The sequence below is a fragment of the Furipterus horrens genome, unplaced genomic scaffold, assembly GCF_987537825.1.
Source record: "Furipterus horrens unplaced genomic scaffold, mFurHor1.1.pri manual_scaffold_17, whole genome shotgun sequence".
NCBI classification, from domain to species: domain Eukaryota; kingdom Metazoa; phylum Chordata; class Mammalia; order Chiroptera; family Furipteridae; genus Furipterus; species Furipterus horrens.
Window position 1 is genome coordinate 98,414,978 of NW_028327187.1, and position 23,140 is coordinate 98,438,117.

At 36.3% G+C, this 23,140-nt stretch overlaps 1 protein-coding gene across 1 annotated transcript in view; it reads left to right on the top strand.

The window, feature by feature from the left end:
* The window catches only part of DMD (dystrophin), a 1,939,482-nt gene that overhangs the window by 751,732 nt on the left and 1,164,610 nt on the right, over window positions 1–23,140 (top strand). Inside the window, exons 31-33 of the mRNA XM_090265340.1 lie at window positions 10,958–11,068; window positions 11,578–11,751; window positions 15,675–15,830. Of these exons, the coding sequence (XP_090121466.1) occupies window positions 10,958–11,068; window positions 11,578–11,751; window positions 15,675–15,830 (441 nt within the window). The remainder of the gene's footprint in view (window positions 1–10,957; window positions 11,069–11,577; window positions 11,752–15,674; window positions 15,831–23,140) is intronic.

Here is a 23,140-nt window from a genome sequence, read left to right on the forward strand (position 1 = left end):
ATTCGGACAAATAGAATTGTCAGCATGGCTCTTTGGGGGATGAACTCAGCTTGGTTTTCTTATTTTCTTTTTGCCTCCTAATTCCACATATCACGTGCCTGTGAGCTTGGATGTGCCTCTCAGTCATGGTAGGAGCCCTCATAACTGTGTCTATATAGCTACTTCAGTGTCTTTCAGCCTTAAAATGATGAAGATACTTTAATCTGTACCTTTTTGTTTTTCCAGTAACTTCATGTTTTCATCTCCAACATGTCAGAGCAATCCCACGTGGGTGGGTATTGATGGCGCACACTTTACACATTAAGACATGATCCTGTTCCTTAGATAACCCCAGGAAACAGTAGGGTTGTCTGGCAGTGATTGCAGTAGCAAAACTATTCTTTTTCTTTTGCCCAGCATATTCCTGATTCCATCTTTTGCGACCTCATGTCCCACGTAGTAGGTTTATGTACATAAGTAACAGGAAAAATAATAGAGCAACTTAGAAAGGAAACAAATTATCATCAACATAGGAAAGTGCTCCTTAAGTTTTTTGTACCATTACCAATGTGGCGAAAAATGAGTATCAGTAGATAGAAAAGAGGGATCTTCTTTTTACTAAAGGAAGCTGTTAATTTAAACCGATTGTGTTAGCTGCAGATCCAAATAATTCATAATTGAGGTCTTCCTGTGTTTATGGAAGCTAAACTTTATAACTCGCTTTAAATATATTGAGCTGCATTGAAAGGTAAGCATTCCATACGATCTAAATCAATGGCTTAAAAAGCAGACACTTAAATGTAGATTTCAGTCTATTAGATTAAGCTTTTGATTTCATTATGGAATAAAAAAGACTTTTATAGTGTAAATAGGCATATTTGATTGCCAAATGACTCAGAACAGTCTAACTTTACAGCCTACCTCACTGATTTATGAATTGCACAGTATAAACCCACATAGGGGAATTCATTCAGGATTTATTTGATAATGAAATAATTTAACCACAGAAGAAGAAAATGGAGAACTATTATGGAGATTTGGGTTCCAATAGTAAACCCCATGGAGCTATAGCAGAAATATGTTCTTTTACCCAGCAATGTAGATATGCTGGTAAACACAGTGCAATTCCTTTCAAGTCTGCGCCTACGTTGAAATGCTACCTCTGTGTGTTACTACATAGAACTAATTACTCCCCTATTTAAAATGCCTATTATTGTTATTTTGACATGTTTAATAGTGTGGGAGGTAATCACAAGCAAGGGTTGCAGAAGTTTCAAGAGATTATGTACATGCCACAAGTCATTGACTGTACTTGGAAACTACACAGTATCATGTTCTCACAGGATGTATAACGATAAAGAAATGGACGTCTTATTATAAACTCAGAAGTATACTTGTTAAATCTGCCATTAAATTATAGCATCCTGTTGTGAAAAATCTCTACAAATTCTAAATATAAAAGTGAAACGAGAAGCATCATACTATAGTCTCAGTCGAGACTCTTGTAGTACCCTGAATATTTTGAAGTGATTTTGCTTCAACCCATTTTCCTTGCTTTCTGTCATATAAACGGATGTTTATTCCAAAGAGAACTGACAGAGAAGTTCTGAATCTAAAATGCACACCCAGATAACCCTCGCCATAGCAGGTCCTGTTTTCTTTTCTTTTCTTTTTCTTTTATAGCATTTGTGACTATCTGAAACTTCCTAAATTTAGTTTTTCATTAGTTTTGTGTCATTTTCCTTGCTCATCTCCATTCCCTACCCACCAAGGGTAGGCTACTAGAGAGGAGGACTGCCCAGCATGTCCTCTGTAAACCTCTGGTGAATGCATCTGATTCTACAAAGATTGAGACACTAAATATGTGCCAGACAGACATCTTAAGAGCTGGTAAGGAAAAATGTGGACAAACAGTGCTATATTTCAACTCATAAGATATCACAGGGGAAAAATGCGATCAACATAAGGATGCATATGTTGTCTGTATTGGTGTTTCAGGATCCTTGGAGTATAGTCCCAGAAGTGGAATTGCTGCATCAAAAAGGAGTTCTATTTTTAATTTTTTAAGGATTCTTCATACTATTTTCCACAGTGGCTGCACCAGTCTGCATTCCCACTAACAGTGCACTAGGGGTTCCTTTTCTCCACATCCTCACTGGCACTTGTCTGTTGACTTGTTAATGATGGTCATTCTGATAGGTGTGAGGTGGTATCTAATTGTGGTTTTAATTTGCATCTCTCTGATAGCTAGTGATGTTGAGCATCCTTTCTTATGCCTGCAGACCCTCTGTATGTCCTCCTTGGAGAAGTGTCTGTTCAGGCCTTTTGCCCATTTCGTTATTGGGTTATCTGTCTTCCTGGTGTTGAGTTGTATTAGTTCTTTGTATATTGTGGAGATTAAAACCTTGTCAGATGTATCACTGCCAAAAACATGCTTCCATACTGTGGATTCCCTGTTTGTATTGCTGACGGTTTCTTTGGCTGCACAGAAGCTTTTTAATTTGATGTAGTCCCATTTGTTTATTTTCTGCTTTGTTTCCAGTGCCTTAGGAGATATATTGGCAAAAATATTTCTATGTTGAATATGTGAGATTTTACTACCTGTGTTTGCCAGGATTTTTATGATTTTGTGACTTACATTTGAGTCTTTTAATCCATTTTGAGTTTATTCTGGTGTATGGTGTAAATTGGTGGTTGCTTCATTTTTTTTGCTTGTACCTGTCATTTTCCCAGCACCATTTATTGAAGAGACTATCTTTGCTCCATTGTGTCTTCTTGCCTCCTTTGTCGAATACCAGTTGCTCATACAGGCGTGGGTTTATTCCTGGGCACTCTCTTTTGTCTCATTGGTTTATATGTCTGGATACCCCAAGGATCCCAAAACACCAATACAAACAAATATATGCACCCCAATGTTTATAGCAGCGCTATTTGCAATAGCCAAGATTTGGAAACAGCGTAAGTGCCCATCAGTAAATAAGTGAATAAAAGAGCTGTGGTACATTTACACAATAGAATACTATGCAGCAGTAAAAAAGAAGAAACTCTTTCATTTTCCAACAGCATGAATGGACCTGGAGAAAATTATGCTAAGTGAATTAAGCCAGTCTGCGAAAGAAAAATACCACAGGACCTCATCTATATGTGGAATCTAATGAACACAATAAACTAACAAACAAAACAGTAATAGAAGGTTAGATACATATAACAAACTGACAGCTGCCAGAAAGGAGAGGGTATAGATTGAAAGATGGTGAAAGGGTTATAGAAAGAACATTTATGCACAGTTTGTAGACACAGTCAACAATATGGCAACGGGCTTGGGGAGGGGAGAGGGTGAAGCTGAGTGGAGGTGGGGAAAGGGAGAAAAACTGGGAACAACTAAAGTATAAACAATAAAAATAAAATTTTAAAAAGTGCAAAAATCATGAGTGAAAGGATTACTGGCCAACCAAGTTGACTATAACCACCAAGAACCATTTTTTAAAAAATGCAACTTAATAGTATCATGAAAACATCTTATAGGTTTTGGAGCTTTGGAAACACTTGCAAAGTATTTCAAGTAGTATACAGTAACATTTTTTACATGAGAAGGATGGATTAATGAAAAGTACATTTCTGTCTATTACATACTTTTCAAGGATTGTACCATGTGAATGGTGACTATTTAGAAAGCTACCACATTATTTAATTTGATCTTGACAACAATGTAATGTGGAAGATAAGTCAAATATTTATGTTTAAGAGTATTTGAACAGGCTTCATTGGTGATTGGGGATAGGGGTTGGGGGTTACTGCAAGTGCACTCATGGGATTATCTGGGGGGATGGAAATGTTCTAAAGATCAAATTGTGGCTATGGTTGCACAACTAGAAATTTACTCAAGTTCATTGTATTAATTATACATTGACTGAATTTTATGGTAGCAACTTATACCACAATAAAGCTCATTTCAAAGACACTATTAATAGAGAATATTTCAAATAATATATTTGAGGAATTTTGTTAAATTACCTAGAATTAACTTAAATGGTAGCTATTTATCAATGACCATGATGATGTCCACTGTAAGAACCTACAACAGTAATATAATGCTTCCAGTTTTCATATCCTAATACTTTTAATGGATTTTATTTCTAAAGTATTTTTACTGACACTGGAACTTTAACTCAGATCATCCTTCTCAACTTTGATAATTACTTCTTATGATGCAAAAATCAACCTACAGGTAATATAGTTCCCCAATATTTCTATGAATATTCCCAAATTCCCCCCAAAGTTTTGTCTCTTCAGTTATCTAATTTGAAAAGTAGCCATAATAGCTTGAAAATGCATATTTGTAATATAATGGGATATTCTATTATCATTATGATTATCATTATTATAACTAAGAATAACCCTTCTCAGGTGTATTATAAGGAATAATGATTATACACAATGTTTACTTTTTTATTTTAAAGGATTTTTTTTTGTCAAGTTTACTTCCAGCATTTTATATGTTGTTTTAGCCTTCCAGAGATTTATGGCCAACCTTTTATATTTTCCAGGCTTAAAAGGTAACCCAAACTTGATACACCACAGAAACTTATTTTTCCAGAAACCTGTTAATATACTACAGAACTCATATGCCAAGGAACAATGTTTGGGAGACACTAAAATAGAATATTTCCTTCATATCACTCCTCTGCCCAGAATGACAGAATGTGCCCATCAGTTAATTTCTTAAAGTTCCTAAAATAACGCTCCATCAAAGTACTTACAACTAGTTGAACTGAGTCATTAGGTAAATTTATTTTGGTGATATTAAAATGTGTGCCATCGCATAAATGTACAAATACATATACATGTATGTGTATGTACACACACACACACACATATACACATATATATATACACACACATTTAACTTAATAAATAGACATTGAGGATTCCAATATACCTCACAAACCTGAACTAGCCTGTGATCAACTTGTTAAACTATAAGAAGCTTTTAGGCCTGATAAGTATTTCTGATAAAAGTCAATACTGCTTTATCTGAAAAATCTTCATTTTAATTTAATATGCTTTCTACCTCATCTAATCAATTTATAGATTTTTTTTACAAACAGTAATAAAAAGCCGTGTGGATTTTTTTCTTAACTTTTTTACTCATTGAGTTATTGCAAAGTATAATCTGAAACTTTTCAAAATCATCTGCTCCAAGCATAATTACATTTTTCATGTTCTCCATATTTTAAAAGCACACATTGTCCAAGATCCTTTAGTTCCTTTTCTTTTAATTTTGTGAGTTTGTGCTTTATATGGACATTTCTCCTTCTCTTGGATGCAATTTCAAAATTGATAATGTTTAAAAATGACTAATCTAACAGTGTTACATGTCTCTATTAATAGTCTCAATATGACAGCTTCTAATACTCTTCTTTTTGAAACATTTTAGTTATTTCCTCTGGAATCATTTTATTGAACCTCACAAAAGCTCCAGTAATTGTTTTGTAGAAAGTTCCCTTTATCCCATTAAGTACTTTGGACAGTTACAGTTTAATTTTGCTCGCCATTGTCTGTCATTAATTTGCTAGATGAGGATGGTCTGATGAGCTAAATCCTAAGAAAAAGTCCAGCTCTCGGATCAGTTAGCTGTAAAGTGCTACATTGGAAGCATCATGAATGTCTATGATTGCTTTTTAGTTCTACAATTTGCCCTTTACCATTTTTAATAGAAAAATAGTGATTTCTATTGTTGTTTCCTATTTTTAATAAGTAGTGCTAGTTATGAACATAATCACTGTTTTGCTAAATGTCTTTTTTGGTAATGGCGTGGTCCTGTAATTTGCTTTATATTTTTTCCACTTTCATGAAAAACAAACAGACAAACTAGTGATCCTGAAAGGTATTGGAATCAGAGCTCCTATTAGAGCACATGTGGGTGTTCCAGACCAGCAACCCCTGATTTGCTCATTCATTTCATTTTATTTCTGTTGGAAAGTATTGATTTATATGAAGCCAACCTGATAATTTCAGATCAGTTGTTTGCTTTCTTCAAACACATATCCTGGTGGATATATATTTTTAGGTGGATATCGAACTCAAATTGTACAGTCTTTATTTAGATCTTTAGCAGATCTTACAAATTTGGTAGCTAAGTAAGCAAATCATTTTCCTTTGAATTAAATCCTTCTGTTCTCAATGTTTTCTTCTACAATATGATTTTTTTTCATTTTCTGATTGTAATGTCAGGAAAAATGATATGGTGTTTGTCTTTTTTTATTAGAGAAATTTTTAAATAAGAGATTTCTATTCTGCCTGCAAGTTTCTACAATATAATACTCTTCTCGTTTAAACAGATCACTTATCTATTTCATAATAAGTCTGCCCTAAAGTGATAAGCATTTTTAATTATGTTTCCAGAATAATAATCTGATGAGGTTAAATAAAAGTAGGTGCTAAACAATATCCTAAATAAAAATTAAAAAGGATTTGTCAGTTGAAAGTAAGGATTGCAGAATTAATTTGTAAAAGTGCTACTTGAATATAAGGGTGATGCATGATATATAACTTCCCAAAGTAGAATTCATTGGAATTATATATCAATTTTTATCTTATAACTGTAATAATGAATCGGATTATTGTTCCTAAACATAGTCATTAAGTATAATTCTATGTATAAAGTATAATTTGAGTAAAGAACTTCATATCTCTTGGATATCACAATGTATATTAATATATAAAATATTCTGAGAAGCTCTGTAGTGTAAACACATGTTTTCCCTTAAGTTCTAAAATCTATTTAGCCCCTGGGCTCTTTTCATGTATAATTTATAAAGAAATTTTGATCTCTAATCATATTGGAACAGTACTACAAATACGATACTTTTTCTAGTAATGCTGCCTATAAATTATGCTGCAGTCTCAGATTTATATGATAGTCAGCCATCATTTATTTTCCATTTTAATGATTTTAGTAGCAGCGACCCTTGAGCAGTACAGCCCCTTCATCCTCCCGGCAGCCTAGCTAACTGTTTGATGTAACTGTGAATGCTCTGCATGGAGTTTCAAATTGCCACAAGTCCTGTGGTTCTTCGCATCCTCTGGCAACAGATTAAAAGTTCTGTTTCTGCTTGTGTGTTTGTAAGCCATGGTTGTTTCTATTGTTGATGGCTCATTTGTAAAAACGTGGACTTTTGTCATCAGGAAGCCTGTGTTTCAGTGATCACTTAAGTCATCTTGGCTTTGATAGATAATGCCAAGCTACTGAAGGGAGCTGTGAGGGGGCCAGTGTTAAAGGCATAAAAGAAAAAAAAAAACACTACTTAAATTGAAAATAAGAAGGTTAAATGCTGTGTTATAGAAGAGTTTTGGCACACGAGAGGCCCTGAAACTTAAGGCTCAATAACTTCATACCAACTCCTCCTTTAAAAAGTAGTTCTTACTCTACCCACACTCAGTCTTTCCTTCCACAAAACTAAGTATACACACTCTGCATGCTGCAAACCCAATCTTGGCTAGCATGGTTAACCACCTGGAATGGGATCCCATTTTCTTATTCCCTACCCCCCAAAACCCCTTCTCAGTCATATGCAATTTAAAATATGCCAATATCTTAAATGTTTACCAGATCCTATACCAGAAATAATTTCCCTTCTCTTTTATCACATAGCATGAGGTTTTCTGTTATACATGTCTGCTTTGTTAATTTAATTATATCTCTATGTTATGTCTCCATAGAACAGAAGTATTGTAAGAATAGGGACACGAGTTTTGTTCTCACCCTGTGGAATTGAGTAGTAGATACAGAACTTGTTTCTCACCCTGGCTGGTGTGGCTCAGTGGATTCAGTGCCAGCCTCCAAAACAAAGGGTCACTGGTTCGATTCCAAGTCAGGGCACATGCCTGGGTTGTGGGCCAGGTCCCCAGTTGGGGGTGTGTGAGAGGCAACTACACATTGATGTGTCTATCTCTCTTTCTCCATCCTTTCCCCTTTTTCTAAGTATAAATAAATAAACTCTTAAAAAAAGGAACTTGTTTCTCAACTGAATTAATAAGCTACTATTACTATACAAATAAGATTAAATCTCTGTTTTGTCTAATAAGTGTCCATTTGGGGATGCTTTTATTTTTTTAATCATAATTTAAGAGGTAATATAGTTGTTTAAATGGCATTGAGTTTGCTATTTTCTAGGTCCATTACCTTGGACAATTCAATATTTCTACCCACATTTGTAATGAGGATGACAAACAGTTTGATCAGGTGATTAAATCAATTTATGTGAACCATCAGTACATAAGCTCATGCAAACATCTGCTTGGGCGATGAGAATAATGATGATGATTTTCTTCAATGCTCCCCTCTTTCTGCTCTAGTGTAAAAGGGTAAAGGGATATGTGCATATTTCGTTTTCTTTTCTACTGTATATCCCTTGAGTGTTGTGAACCCAATGAAAGAGTTTTAAAAACATGTAGACTGATACTGTTACAGATGTATTATTTGGGCCCTCTGCTCTTTCGGAATGTCTTTTTCTTAGCTTTCCCTCATCCGTTTTCTTTTTCCAGTTCCCACTATGGCTATTCAAGTTTGCTCAGTTTCCTTCAAATTTCTTCTTGACCCTCTCCTCTCTCCCCATCAGCATATAGCAAAGCTCTTTCTTAGAAAAAATGATAAATAATGGCACTCACAACTGATGACAAAATATTTGTGCAAACAACTTGAATGAGGTTTTTTTACATACATGATCACATCTAATGTCTTCACCAGAGCTGATGTTGTTGTCTACTGCAGACATGAGAATTTTTCCAGATGTGCTGCCTACAGATAATGACAATGCTTCATTGCAGGCTTGTCATTATCATAAGTTTAGACATGAGAAAGTTGAGGCTCAGAAAATTTGGTGCTTTCCCAAGCAGCAAGGCAGAGCCCTGAGATTTAAATCGAGATTTCTCTTAACACTCTTCTGTTCTGATTCCCAGTGGGCAGCAAGTAGAAAGCACTCCATTTCCTGCCTCTACACATCCAAAACAATCTTTTATGTCTTACCTTTGGCTTCTGCAAAAGTGGCACCTCTTATCCTGTCAATATTTTCCATTGATTATTGATTATTGCTCTTCACTCTTACTTCCTCTTGCTTCCCACAGGATTTTGCTAATCAATTATCTTCTTACATTAAAAAAAAAGTGCTTCATCCATTGGCTCCTTTCACATAACCTTAATACAAGTTCTAGTCTCGTTGACCTAAATTTTATGATGTGGAGAGACAAAAGTTATTTGAACTACTTTGAAGGACACTTCCTCATTCTTCATCAGGCTTCAGCCTGTGAAAATCTGGTTTCTGCTGTCACTGTCCCCTGACTCTGTTTAGCTAAAGTGCTCACTGACCAGCTGATGTAAACATACTAGTACTTCATTTGACCTGTCTCAAAAGTGAGGTTGTTGACCTCTGCCTTAGTCTTTAAACTCACATCACTTTACCTGAGTGGCACCTTCTCTCTTTCCTGGTTGTTCCTCTTCTTCTTTAGACTGTACCTCCTCTTCCTTCACTGCTTCTCTTCTTCTCCACACCCCTGAAATTCTGCTGTTCTCCACGATTCTTTCCTGGCCTCCCCTCTCTGCTTCCCTCTAATGTTTGAGCACCCTTAAGTAAATACCAACTGTACAAGCTCACACTGCTTTTTTGATTTTAAAAAATACACATATCCATATATGTAGCTGTATATGGAGTAATTAATAAAATACAAAATTACTTCAAAGTATCCCTGAATTTGTAGTCACATTCTCTCATTATAAATTTCCTTAATTATTAAGTATTAGTCATAAGACTTATTGTGTGTGATTCTGGCCCATTTTAAATTTTAAACTTTATCTTCATATTGAAAATATGGGGAACTTTTTATTTAAGACATGAGGTTGTTGAAATACCCCATTCCCAACTACATTTCTAGCTATATTTCTCCCAGTGTGCTTTCGTTCCCTGTGCAGTATTTCAGGTTTCCCAAACCCTTCATGCCATCCAGTGCCTCAACCTTGCACCTTCTAGTCACTCAGTTAGGAATGCTTTTGTTTTTAAAACCTCCATCTCCTTGCATGTTCATTAAACTTTGTTGGACACTTAGATTCAAAGTAAGAAAATTGAATTCACTAATGCAGAAACAAAAATGAGGGAGGTAGCTTTGGCATAAGGATCAGAGGTATCTCATGGAAACCAAGGGCAACAGTAACATTTTGAGTCAAGGAAGAAATTAATGAATCTATGGTTTTGGTCTCTGCACGCTGTAGGGTTTGACCCACTCCTAAAACTGGCTTAGAAGTGTGTAAGCCAGACACAAGGCACACTTTTGAATATAACTTGATCAAAATTGTCTTTACTCAATAGAGAAAACATAGACATATTTTATAGTTATTTTAAGTTCAGAAATCAATCTCTGCAGGAAGGTTTTAGGTTTCTGTCAGACAAAAAGCAAGGCCAATTGAGGCATTTCACTTCCCTTTCCTTTCCTATTTCTATAGTTCCCCTGAAATTTAATGGAAACATAGCACAGAATGACTGAGTGTAGATCATTATTCAGGAATATTATCCACATGCAACTTTCTCATTATACCTTATCTCTGTCACAGTTAGCTTTTTCGTAAAGGCTAATTTCATGTCTTTGGTCACATGTGAGTGTTAATTCAAACATAAAAGAATATCATTTTTACATACTACATATAAATAGGTATTTTCTACTGAAATTGATACCTGGAATAACTTGTTCTTTATCACTGACACTCAAAAGGATAATTTCTTTTTCACAATAACCCTGTCAGGAGAGAAATAAGTCATTTGATTTTTGATAACTTTTTGATAAGTACAAAATACTGTCATCATTTTAAAAGCAGCTATATTGTAACAATGTTTTCAGAGTGTCTCTGAATAGGATCTTCTTGGCAAGTGAGTTGTTCGTTGCAATAACTTGCAAAGCATTCTCACTAATAATGTTGTCTTCCCAACAGAAAATTCAATCAGATTTGACAAGTCATGAAATCAGTTTAGAAGAAATGAAGAAACATAACCAGGGAAAGGAGGCCGCCCAAAGGGTTCTATCCCAAATTGATGTGGCACAGGTACATAATATTATAAAAACTAAGAAAGTTGTTTTGGTTTGGTGTTAAAACATAGTCTGTAGTAGACAACTAGATTGTTGGCAAAATTTCGGTTGAGGGCATTATTTGAAAACTACAATATGATATATAAATGATACAGACTTCTTTGGGCTGTACATTTTTAGGATAAAATTGGTTAATAAATTGTCTTTTATTATATACTAACAGTTGGTGAATTTTTCTCTGAAAGCACATATTCTTTGTACATTTTAAGGATAAAATAGGTCAATACATTGCCTTTTATTATAGTAACAACAATTGGTGAATTTTTCTTCCAAATGCACATTTTTTTTTGTGATGAAGAAATGGAAAAAAGCAATTGGTTTGTTGTTATTTGTAGTCTTGTTTATAATAATTAATCATTTCGATAAAATTAATAACAATAAGTACTTTTAATAAAAAATTAAAAATGAGCGATTATTGCTTGGAAGACAAAATTAAATCAGTGTTTTCTTACATTGGCTTTACAGAAAAAATTGCAAGATGTTTCCATGAAGTTTCGGTTATTCCAGAAACCAGCCAATTTTGAGCAGCGTCTGCAGGAAAGTAAGATGATTTTAGATGAAGTGAAGATGCACTTGCCTGCATTGGAAACAAAGAGCGTTGAACAGGAAGTAGTACAGTCACAGTTAAATCACTGTGTGGTACGTATTTCCAGTGACAAATACACAGCTAGCCCTTGACTTTCCTTATTAAGAAGTATTGGATGATCCTCTTTTATAATAGAACATTTTTTAAGATACAGTAACTATGAAATTATACTATATAATTTTGAGGTTAAGAACAAAAAGTAGCACAGGTGTACTGAGAGACAAGATCTTTTTACTGAAATAGTAGCCACTTAATGCATCTTTTATGGGTGTCTTTTTTGAGTCTATAATTCTCTAAGGACTGTGCAGAATATAAAAGGACGTCTTTGTTGTTTAATTCTTATGGTACTTTGAATATATTTTTAAATGGAAATACTGAAAAATAAATACAGTAAGTTCTCAACGTCATCGAAAGGTTCTACAACTTGAAGTGAAACAGTGTAATGAAACCAGCTTTACCAAGAGTTAAGTTCCTATGTCATCTCATCAATGTTATAATGAAGTGACATTGAATGAAATGACCTTATTCGAGGACCTGCTGTATGTAAGTTTGGAAATAGCAAAACAATAAGAGTTGCAATGATACGAAACATCATGTCAGATATGAGTACCAAGTAAGCTTTTAATGAGCTACACAAGTTACCTCTAATTCTCCAGACCACCGATTAAATGAAAGAAGTGAAATATAAAAGCTGGTGAGGGACAAAAGCAAGGCTTCAATTCAGGCAATCTTACTCCAAACCCTGGTATCTTCCCATTAACGGCCAATGCTAAAATATATGGAAATGCCACAATGCAACAGAAACAAGTTAACATGGCATAGAAGCGGTAATTAGCCTGTAGCGTAAATCTTCACTTGACTTTGGGATTTTGAGTAGTGGCCTTCATTGCAATTACTGGAAATTCACCAGGTCACATGAGTCCTGTGACAACATAAAGCTGAATTATGCAGACATCTACTAGAGTAATATGAGTATTATTATAACTCTGTGTGTTCTATGGACTGTTAGGGTAGAAATCACATAAAATAAAAACGCTGAATGTTATTAACATTAAAGGGAAGGATGTTTATCCATTTAGTATTTTATGTTTTAAGTATTGTTTCTACACCTACTTCATAGCATAAACGAAAAAGAGACCCTCTAGTGCATTTCCGTCATATTGTTATGAGTGGGAAAATAGATTTTAACAAAAATTTTATATCTGGTAAAAATTATGAAGTATTTTTATTTAATAACATTTTTTCATAATACAGACTCATTTTCATGCCATGATTATTACAAATAGGCTCCCCCTCCCAAAAGAAAATTTGAATATAATGATTCATAGTTATTAGCTGATACTAGATGAGCAATGTTAGGAATACATGGGGAGCATATGTCATATTAAGTGTTGCAAAAAGAATTAAAGGCAGAATGACCCAAGTATACTGTTGTTACAACTAAATATATTTGTGAAGGGAGGGCTGTTTATTTTCTTCTGGGAACAGGTCTCTAATGGTACCTCATACACTTTGCTAGTAAAACCAGCATACTTGGGCCTCGCTGTGACTGTTCCAGACTCAATGCAGAGCCAAGAGCCCAAGGTGCTTGCTCAATTCAGTTCTGGTTCTGGTTTAAATGCCAGGATCAATTCAAGTAGTCCTACTATGAAGATATCTTTTTCTTTACAACTTTTATATTTTTTCAACACTTAAGATGCTCTATTGCATACACTATAATCATGGTTTTTGGCTTCAAGCAGAGGTGGATTAAGGTCAGTTGAGGCCCCAGGCGCAAAAGAAAATATTGGGCTCCTTAAAAAAAGAGAGAGACAGGGAAAATAAAAATACATGTTAACCATATTTTTAAATAAAAAATATTATGTACTATTAATGTTTTATTTCCAATAAAATTGAAATATATGTATAATATAATTAATAGCATAATAATACTGTAATCACAAAGTTTTCAACTAATAGTTGAACATATATAAAAGTATAATTATAATTAATGACAGTATGCATATAATAGGAGTAACAAAAAAATCAGAATTTTACTTGAAATTAAAATTACAAATGTGAAAATATTTAAATAAATTTTTTCTTCTTTCCATTTTGTAAACTTATTAACTATCTCATCACAATCAATAATTAAAATTGCACATATAAAACCAAACTTGGTGTCATTAGAAAAAAGTGTAAAGTTGGGGTTTTGTGGGGCCCTTCAGAAGTCGGGGCCCAGGGAGTGCGCCCGATGCACCTGCCGTTAAATCTGCCTCTGGCTTCAAGAAATTTTTATTCCATTAAAAAAAAGTCTTACCGACATTAATACAAATAAATAGAATGAGTATTTTCCTAAAATAGGAATACATACTTTCTCTCCCTGTTGAATGACATGATGTAATGAATAATACTACTTTGAGTGAACTTTCATTGTAAAGGTACATTATTAAGAGTTTTGAAACTTGAGTAAATCATTTGGAAGTATCTCTGGTTCCAAAATTCACAGAGTAGATTCCAAGCCTGACAATTAACAAGTTGAATGTTTCTAAATACCCAGATATGTTTATAATTTCTAAAAAATAAAGTAAAACAAAATAAGTCATCTTTAAAGCTCAGACAGAACCCACAATTATCCATAAAGAATATTTATATCAAACAATCATCAGAGGAGATTAAGATGGAAATAAATTATGTATGTAGCCTTAATGAAAAAGCTAATTGTTCAGCATTTACAAAATGTTTTGTTTTAGAGATTGATTTTGAACTGAAAATAGAAAACAACCCCAATTTTTGTTCTAATTCCAAAAATCAACAATTACCTACTAGCGACTTTATTTCTTAGTATAAGTGGAATAAGTAGTTGATATTCAAACTTAAGCACTGACCAGATTAAAGCAGTGATGTATAATGTAAACCGTGCTATATGCATGTATTCATAGATGCACATCTACAGATGTATGTGCATGCAAGCATGCATACAAACACACATACCTTTCCAGGAAAATAACTACAAGACAAAGCTATGACACCTGTTCCACAAGGCTTTGTTATGGAAATATACTTTGTGAAGCAGTGTATGTGTTCTTTGTAGTTGTAAGGTACATGCGAGCTCTAAGTAACATATTTATATCTGTTTATATTTAATTTGTCAGCCCCATTAAGAATATAGATTTGTATAACCTAGTTAACCTATGGAAAATTTTCTTTCTTCCTTCTGTATGATTTGATATATTAAAAATATGATTTGGAAATTTATATGTTCCATCCCCACTGCAATGTAAGCAGCATAACAGTGAATGTGTCTGTCTTGGCTCCACTGATTCTCTAGTCACTCAAATACTGTCTGGAAGGTTGTAAGCACTCAAGAAACACCTGGTGAACCCTGGCTGGTGTGGCTCAGTGGATTGAGTGCCCACCTGAAAACCAAGCGGACACTGGTTCAATTCCCAGTCAGGGCACATGCTTGGGTTGTGGGCCGGGTTCCCAGTTGGGGGTGTGCAAGAGGCAACCACACGTTAATGTTCCTCTCCCTCTCTCCTTCCCTTCCTCCATCTCTAAAAATAAGTAAATAAATAAAATCTTTAAAAAAATACCTGTTGAATGAGTAAATGAATTTTTCAAACTCACAACTGGAATTATAACTATAACATTTAATATATTGTATACCAACTACACTTAAATAAACTAATAAAATACATAAATCAATAACATTTAGAAATTCTCTTTACAAAGTTGGATTGAAGAACTAAATATGTATATGATTTACTCTTACTTTAGTTAGAAGAACTACAATCTATGCATGTCTCTATGTGTATATGATATTACAAATAGAAACTTTAAATGAACAGAAAATGCAAAAGCTAGATGTTGCTCACAGCTGCAAACCACTGCCTCATTAAAACTGTAGTGATCTCTGTCCCTATTTCTTTTTATTAATAATAGTATGAACTAGACACTTGTTGCTTATTCTTGTTTTGTTTTCTTTTTAACTTAGAACTTGTATAAAAGTCTGAGTGAAGTGAAGTCTGAAGTGGAGATGGTGATAAAAACTGGACGTCAGATTGTACAGAAGAAACAGACGGAGAACCCTAAAGAGCTTGATGAAAGAATAACAGCTTTGAAACTGCATTATAATGAGCTGGGAGCAAAGGTACGTGCACTGAAACCACAAGCACTGGCTTCTTCCCACTTTCCTTACACATTGTATAAGCAAGAGGCAGTGATTATGTACAGTAAGTGTCTTAGAAAGTTTTAGTAACTTTCAATAGATACATACATACATATATACATTCATACATATATGCACAAAGTTTGAAATAGATTCCCAGGTGCAACTCTTATTAAGAAACAATAATTAGGTGCCATACAGACTTCTGGCCAAGATGGAGGCATCGACAGACATGCTGCATCTCCCTCCACAGCTAAGAAGGAATACAACTACCTCAAAACTGGAGACAACCAGAAGTTCCAGAGGGTCAAACTCTATGGAAGTCCAGCAAACAAAGATACAGAGAAGAAATACTCATCCAGACAGGTAGGAGGGGCGGAGAGGACTCAGTGTGGCAGTGGCAGCAGCAGCAGCAGCAGGTCGGCAAAAACCACAGTCGCATGTTTTGCAAAGTCAGGAGGTACACCTGGGGAACATTCCCAACTCCTCACAGGACCTCGCAGCCCACAGTCCCATCTCCAGGGAAAATCAAGCCTTATTGCTTCTGACTGTGTAGACCAGTGGGGGTTGGGGTGGAGGCAGAAACTGCCAGACGCAGCAGAGTCTGCTTGTTTAAAGGGCCCCCGTGGTCCTAGAACGTCCACAGACCCACCCACTCTGGAAATGATGGCCAGGGCAGCAGCTAGAGGGGCGCCAGTCTGGTGCGGAAGTGGGAGAAGTGCCTGGAAGAGGAGCGAGTGCGGGGCAGGCGGCATTGTTCCCTCTCCAACCCCTCCCCCACATGCAGTGCCACAGCGTGGTGAAACAGGTCACCCTACACTGATGAATCCCTAAGGCTCCGCCCCTTACAACGTAACAGGAGTGACAGCTCTACCTGGAATGTGGAGGCAAACAAACACAGGAGCCTGTCAGAATGAGGAGACAGAGAAGTGTGACCCAAAAGGGGGAACGGATCAAGGTTCCAGTGGGAGAACTAAGCGACAAGGAAGTAGCCAACCTAACAGACGAGGAGATAGCCAACCTAACAGATGAGGAGACAGACAACATAACAGATGCAGAATTCAAAACACGGGTGATAAAGATGCTTACAGGCTTGACAGATATGCTTGAGTATGGCAAATGCATAAGAGAAGAAGTGAAGGCTATGCTAAGTGAAATGAAGGAAAATCCACAGAAAGCCAATGGTGAAAGGAAGGAAACTGGGGTTCAAATAATGATTTGGAACATAAGGAAGAAAAAGCAGTCAACCAGTGCAGAATGAGGAAGCAAGAATTGACAAAATAATGAGGAAAACTTTCCAAATTCTGCGAAGGAGGTGGACATAGAGGTCTGGGAAGCATGGAGGGTCCCGGGTGAGCTGGACCCAGAGGGGACCACACCAGGACACATCATGACTGAGATGCCAAAGGTGAAATATAAAGAGAGAGATCTGGGGGCAGCAAGAGAGGTGGAGAGTTGCCTACACAGCGGTGCCTATAAGACTATCAGCTGATTTCTCAGAGGACACTTTTCAGGCAGGAAGAGGCTGGCAAGCTGTATTCAATGTGATGAAAAGCAACCTGCAACCAAGATTATTCTATGCAGCAAAGCTATCATTTAGAATGAAAGGGCAGATGAAGTGCTTCCCAGACAAGGTGAAGCTAAAGGAGTTCATCATCACCAAGCTGTTATTATATGAAATGTCAAAGGGACTTATTTAAGGAAAAGAAGATCAAAACTATGAACACTAAAATGACAACAAACTCAGAATTATCAAGAACTGAATCTAAAAAATAAAAACGAAATCCTACTAAGCAAACCAGACTAGGAACAGAATCATAGGTATGGGGATTGTTTGGAGGGCTATCATCTTTGAGAGGGGAGGGGGAGAAATGGGGAAAGTGTGCATGCACTAAGAAGCGTATAAAACTGAAAGAGTTCATTAGATCCAAACCACTATTGTATGAGATGTTAAAGGGACTGGTTTAGAAAAAGGATCAAAACTATGAACACTAAAATGAAAACTGCATCACAAGAACCAACAACAGAAGCTAGGGAATTGAAGCAAAGGCAAACTAAATAGGCAATGAGAGTGGAAAAAAGAACTATAGGTATGGGAAACATATTGGGGGGGAGGTCAGCAGGGAAGGGGAAGGGGGAGAGGGAGGGAGATGGTATAGGAATTAAGAAACATCGTAGGAGGGAATGGAATAGACAGAGAGAGGTTGAGAAGAACTATATGTACAACCAATGGACATGGACTAAAATGGGGGGACAAGGGGAGGGAGGGGGGCACTGGGTGGAGGGGAGCAGAGGGAAGGGAAATTGGAACAAATGTAACAGTATAATCAATAAAACACATTTAAAAAAAAAAAGAAAAGAAAAGAAGCATAATCGGGAGATCAAAGATGGCGGAGGAGTAAGTGGAAGCTACACTAACCTCCTCCCAGGACCAGTCTGGATTTACAACTTCATTTTGGAGAAATCATCTGGAATAACCAACCGAACACCAGCTGGAGAGAAGTCTTATAACCACGGAGAGACAGAAAAGGCCGCTACATCACAACGTGACCGGTAGGGAGTGCGGAGACGTGGAAGGGCTGGCTGGACTCACACGAGTGGCAGCTGAAGGGACTGAGAAACAGCTCAGCAGCCGGGGATTCCCCCTGAGAAGGGCAGGGTCTAAACCCCCAGCTTAGCTTCCCAGCCTACAGCAACAGAGCGGAAAGTAAAATAGTATCCAGCTGTGAAAAGCGAAAAGCCACAGGGTTTCTTGCTAGCTGGAGAGAAACAGCGGGAGAAAAAGAGCTCTTAAGCGGATCACATACAAAAATATTTTGCCCCCACTTACCCTGGGCACAAGCAGAGGGAAGACAGAGAGGACTGGAAATGCTTGGGAAGAGTTTGGCCTGGTGGCTTTGAGGGGAGAACTGGGGGAGCAGCCAACTGGGTCCCAGTGCTGACTCATCCCCAGTACTGCAGGCAGACCATACCCCTCCAAGTGGCGTCAGCCTGAGGGGAAGCAAAAGCCCTACCTACAGGAATTAAGCTGCCACACCCACGGTCCTTAAGACTGACAGCTAATCACAGATTGAGTAGATTAACAACTAAAGAAGACAGACAAAGGCAGTAGATCCCTGGAAGTCTCCAATAGGCTGCCTAGGGCCAGACTGGTACATGATCTGACACCACCAGGGGCAGATCCAAGAAGTGCAGATCATTCTAAGAAGCACCAACAAACAATAGGACTCACAAAAATGGGGAGACAGAGAAACAACCCCCCATCGAAAGGAAATGTAGAAGCCCCAAAAAGAGTGCCAAATGAAATAGAGGGGAGCAAACTATCAGATATGGAATTCAAAACATGGATTATGGAGAAGCTCAACGTGTTCAGCAGAAACTACAAGGAACTCTAGGGAAACTACAGGGAACTTACTGAGAATTACACCAGCATGAAGAAGGACATAGAAGAAGCGTAATTGATTGGTACAAAATAGACGGGGGAGTTAAGAATAGTATAGGAAAGGGTGAAGCCAAAGAACTTACACGCACGACCCATGGACATGAACTGAGAGTGGTGGGATTGCTAGAGGGAAGGGAGGTACTGGGCAGAGAGGAGCAAAGGTGGAAAATATTTGAACTACTGTAACAACATAATCAATAAAATATACTAAAAAAAAGAAACAATAATTAATCAATGAGGATCTTCTTCCAGCCTGTATTTAAAAATAAGTGAAGCTTAGGGAGATTGTTTTTGGTCCATCAGATAGTTGTAAAAGGGTTTCTTTGATCTACACTTGCCTGTTTTCATTACATAAATGTACATGTCCTAAAGCGTAAGCAAAGGCTGTTAGAATTTACAAACTAATGTATCTACTTATATTTAGGTACAATGGCATTGACGTATTACACATAGATCACATGTGGTATGATAGAGTTGGTACCTTACACAGAAATTGTTTCCCTGTAGGGCAAGCGTTGTGTAATCTACCATATTTAACTAATTATTTAGTATCTATACCCAGTTGAGTCCTATGACTCTGTGATTATTTTTGTATTTTTGTCCTGAACAGGTTCTAATGACCAATTCCATTTCAGTATTAAAGATGTTTGCATCCCTCCCTCTCCTCTTTTCAAAACTGTGGCATGTCTAGTATAGTTAATCTCACGTCCCTCAAATTTAGAGCTTTGATGCTTCAAAATAATGATAGTTCATAAAAAGTATTTAAAAAAACATGATTTTTCAACAACAAGGACTGACCTGACCTTTGCTATCCCATTAGTTTACATTACTCTAAGCTACCTAAAAGGTTGGTGTGTGTGTGTGTGTGTGCTCAGCTAAGATTTAAGTAACATTTGACAGTATTATTAAAGCAAAATGAAACATTACTGAGAAATCACACTTAGCTTTAATAGCATGACAGAATACAGCAAACATGTTGGGCAAAAATTTATTTTTGAAATAAACCTCAGAAACATTAATGACAAAGGGCATATTTATAAGTGTCATGTTACAAAAATGCTGTAGTGTTCCTTCTCTTAAGAAAAATCATCTGCATTTAAATTTTCCAAGCTGCTTCAACCCAGTAGTTTTGTTTAATAAATTAGGGGAAACAAAGTGTATCATAATAAATTATTCTTTGCATCGAAAAAGACAAACCCTTCTATTTTAAACATCTTCAGAATTCATATGGCTGTATTTGCTCAAGTCAATATATGTTATCTTTTTATATCAGTCACCTCAGGCTGCCATAACAAAATGCCATAGGCTAGGTTACTTAACCAGCACAAATGTATTCCTCACTGTTCTGGAGGCTAGGAAGTTCCAGATCAAGCCTGCTGAGCACTCTTGCTGGCTTGCAGGTAGCAGCCTACTCATTTTGTCCTCACCTGGTATGAAAAGGAGGAGGGAGGGGAGAAAGAGAGAGAGAGAATGACTATCTTTCTTTTTCTTCTTTAAGCCCACAATCCTATCAGACTGGAGTCCTACCCTATTCTCTCATTTGTCTTTAATTACTTCCTAAAAACCCTGTATCCAGGTACAGTCTCATTGGAGATTGGAGGTTCGGACTTCAATATTAATTTTAGAGGGGGATTCAATTCAGTCCATAGCGTCTTCCTTAACGCACTTTTATTAGTTTGTTTCCGTCACCAACTTACCTTAATTGTTCAATGAATAAAAGTTGAAGAGTTTCTTATATCTAAAAATCTATTTAATTTTATTAAGAGATTTTACACCTAGCACCCTATATGTATTAATACTTATAATTCCTCGTGTGGCTTCTCTGTGATATGATTTTTATGGAAAGATACATAAATAGCATTATTTATATTAGCCTCAGATACTCAAAACCTCAATACTCATCAGCCTCACATTTTTAAGTGTTCATGAAACAATAAGTGTTGAAATACTCTCCTGCAGGTGGCACTCCTTTCAATGTATTCTGCTGCACACAGACACACACACACACAAAGTGTAAAACTCAAGTTTCCTTAAGATGGCAGTGTTTCCTGTTTTATGAAATCCTATTTAGCTGGATATAAACAAAATAGAATAAATAAAAATTTGTAATACATTAACTCTGGGAAGATATAATTTCTTTTTAAAAATATTTACTGATTTTTGAAAGAGAGAGGAAAGGGGAGAGAGAGAAATATCGGTTTGTTTTTCCACTTATTCATGCACTCATTGGTTGCTTCTTGTATGTGCCCTGACTGGGGATCAAATGGGCAACCGTGGCGTGTCAGGAATAACACTCTAACCAACTGAACTGCCTGGCCAGCACAACATAGAATTTCTTTGAAATGGTGAATCTACAATTTTTTCCTACCAGTAGTGCATAGAAAAAAATAACTATGCATAGAAACACTTCATCAAGTATATATTTTTTCTTTGCATATTTTACTCATATTTTACATGAGTAAAATCCTTATAGTCGAAAGGGCAGATGCTTTTACTTCCCTGAAGGGAAACATACAAGGGAAAATTTAGTTGCAACCTCAGCAACTAAACATTTTTTAAATTTACATACACCTCTGTTAAAGAAACTAGTAAATTTTGTTGAGTATTTGGAATTTATATTAAAGTTCCAAGGTGTTTGATTGTAGCACTTGACATTTTTAAAATGTGTTTTCAGTTATAGAACACACACACACACACACACACACACACACGTGCGGAAGACATTCTGGGCTTTGTATTAAGCCAACCAACTTACACACTTACAAAACATGGGTGCACCTGGAGAGGCAGTGGAGTAATACATATTTGTCCCTTCTTTGTATGAGAATGTGGGAGAATTTGATTTTGGAGGTCTTTGAGTTCAACACTAAGAACTGGAACACAGGATCACATTATGATTTTCTCTATTAATGAGAGTGAAAAGTTTGTTTTGGAATTATTTTTTCCATTCCTATTTGGTGACAAAAGCATGTTTCAAGACGAGGTGACCTCTTTTTGTGTGTTGTTTTTGTGCAAACATAGTCACTTTACAGATGTAATAACAGTAACATTAGCCATGGTAAGCAATATACAGATACTTTTGCCTCTCCAGAGACTTAGTATTCTTTTTTCATCTTGATTTCTTAGCTGCAAGAGCAAGCTCCATGTGCATATGGAGGATTGCAAACCTCTGGGTCTATCTCTTAGACCAATGATTGAAGGTTTTCTAAAAGAAATGCATCATCATATCTTCAGTTTGGCTTACATAATTCTACTTATTTTTTATAAATGGCCATAAATTATTCACATGAGAGAAAATAATTTTAGCTTTTCTTTCTACCTGATACAGGACACCATCATTTGGAGAAAGGACCTCATTTCTCCTAAGTTGTGTTTATTTACTACTAATATTCAGGGCATAGACATTTTCAAAAATGTTCTTTTTAGTTCCTATCCTTTGGACAACATGGATGGAACTAGAGAGAATTATGCTAAGTGAAATAAGCCAGGCAGTGAAAGACAAATACCATATCATCTCACCTGTAAGAGGAATCTAATGAACAAAACAAACAAATGAGCAAAATAGAACCAGAGGCATGGAAACAAGGAACAGACTGAGTGACCAAACAGTAGGGGGGAGGGGAAGGAGGGGGGAAAGAAGGGGAAGGGTCTATTCAAGGAACTAGGATAAATGACCCATGGACATGGACCACAAGGTGGGGACTGACTGTGGGAGTGGGGGGTTGGTAGGGGAGGGGAGAGCAACGGGGAAAAACTGGGACAACTGTAATAGAACAACAATAAAGTACAATAATATATAAAAATGTTCTTTTTAATAAGTAAGACAAAGATTATTTTAAAATGATGAAAA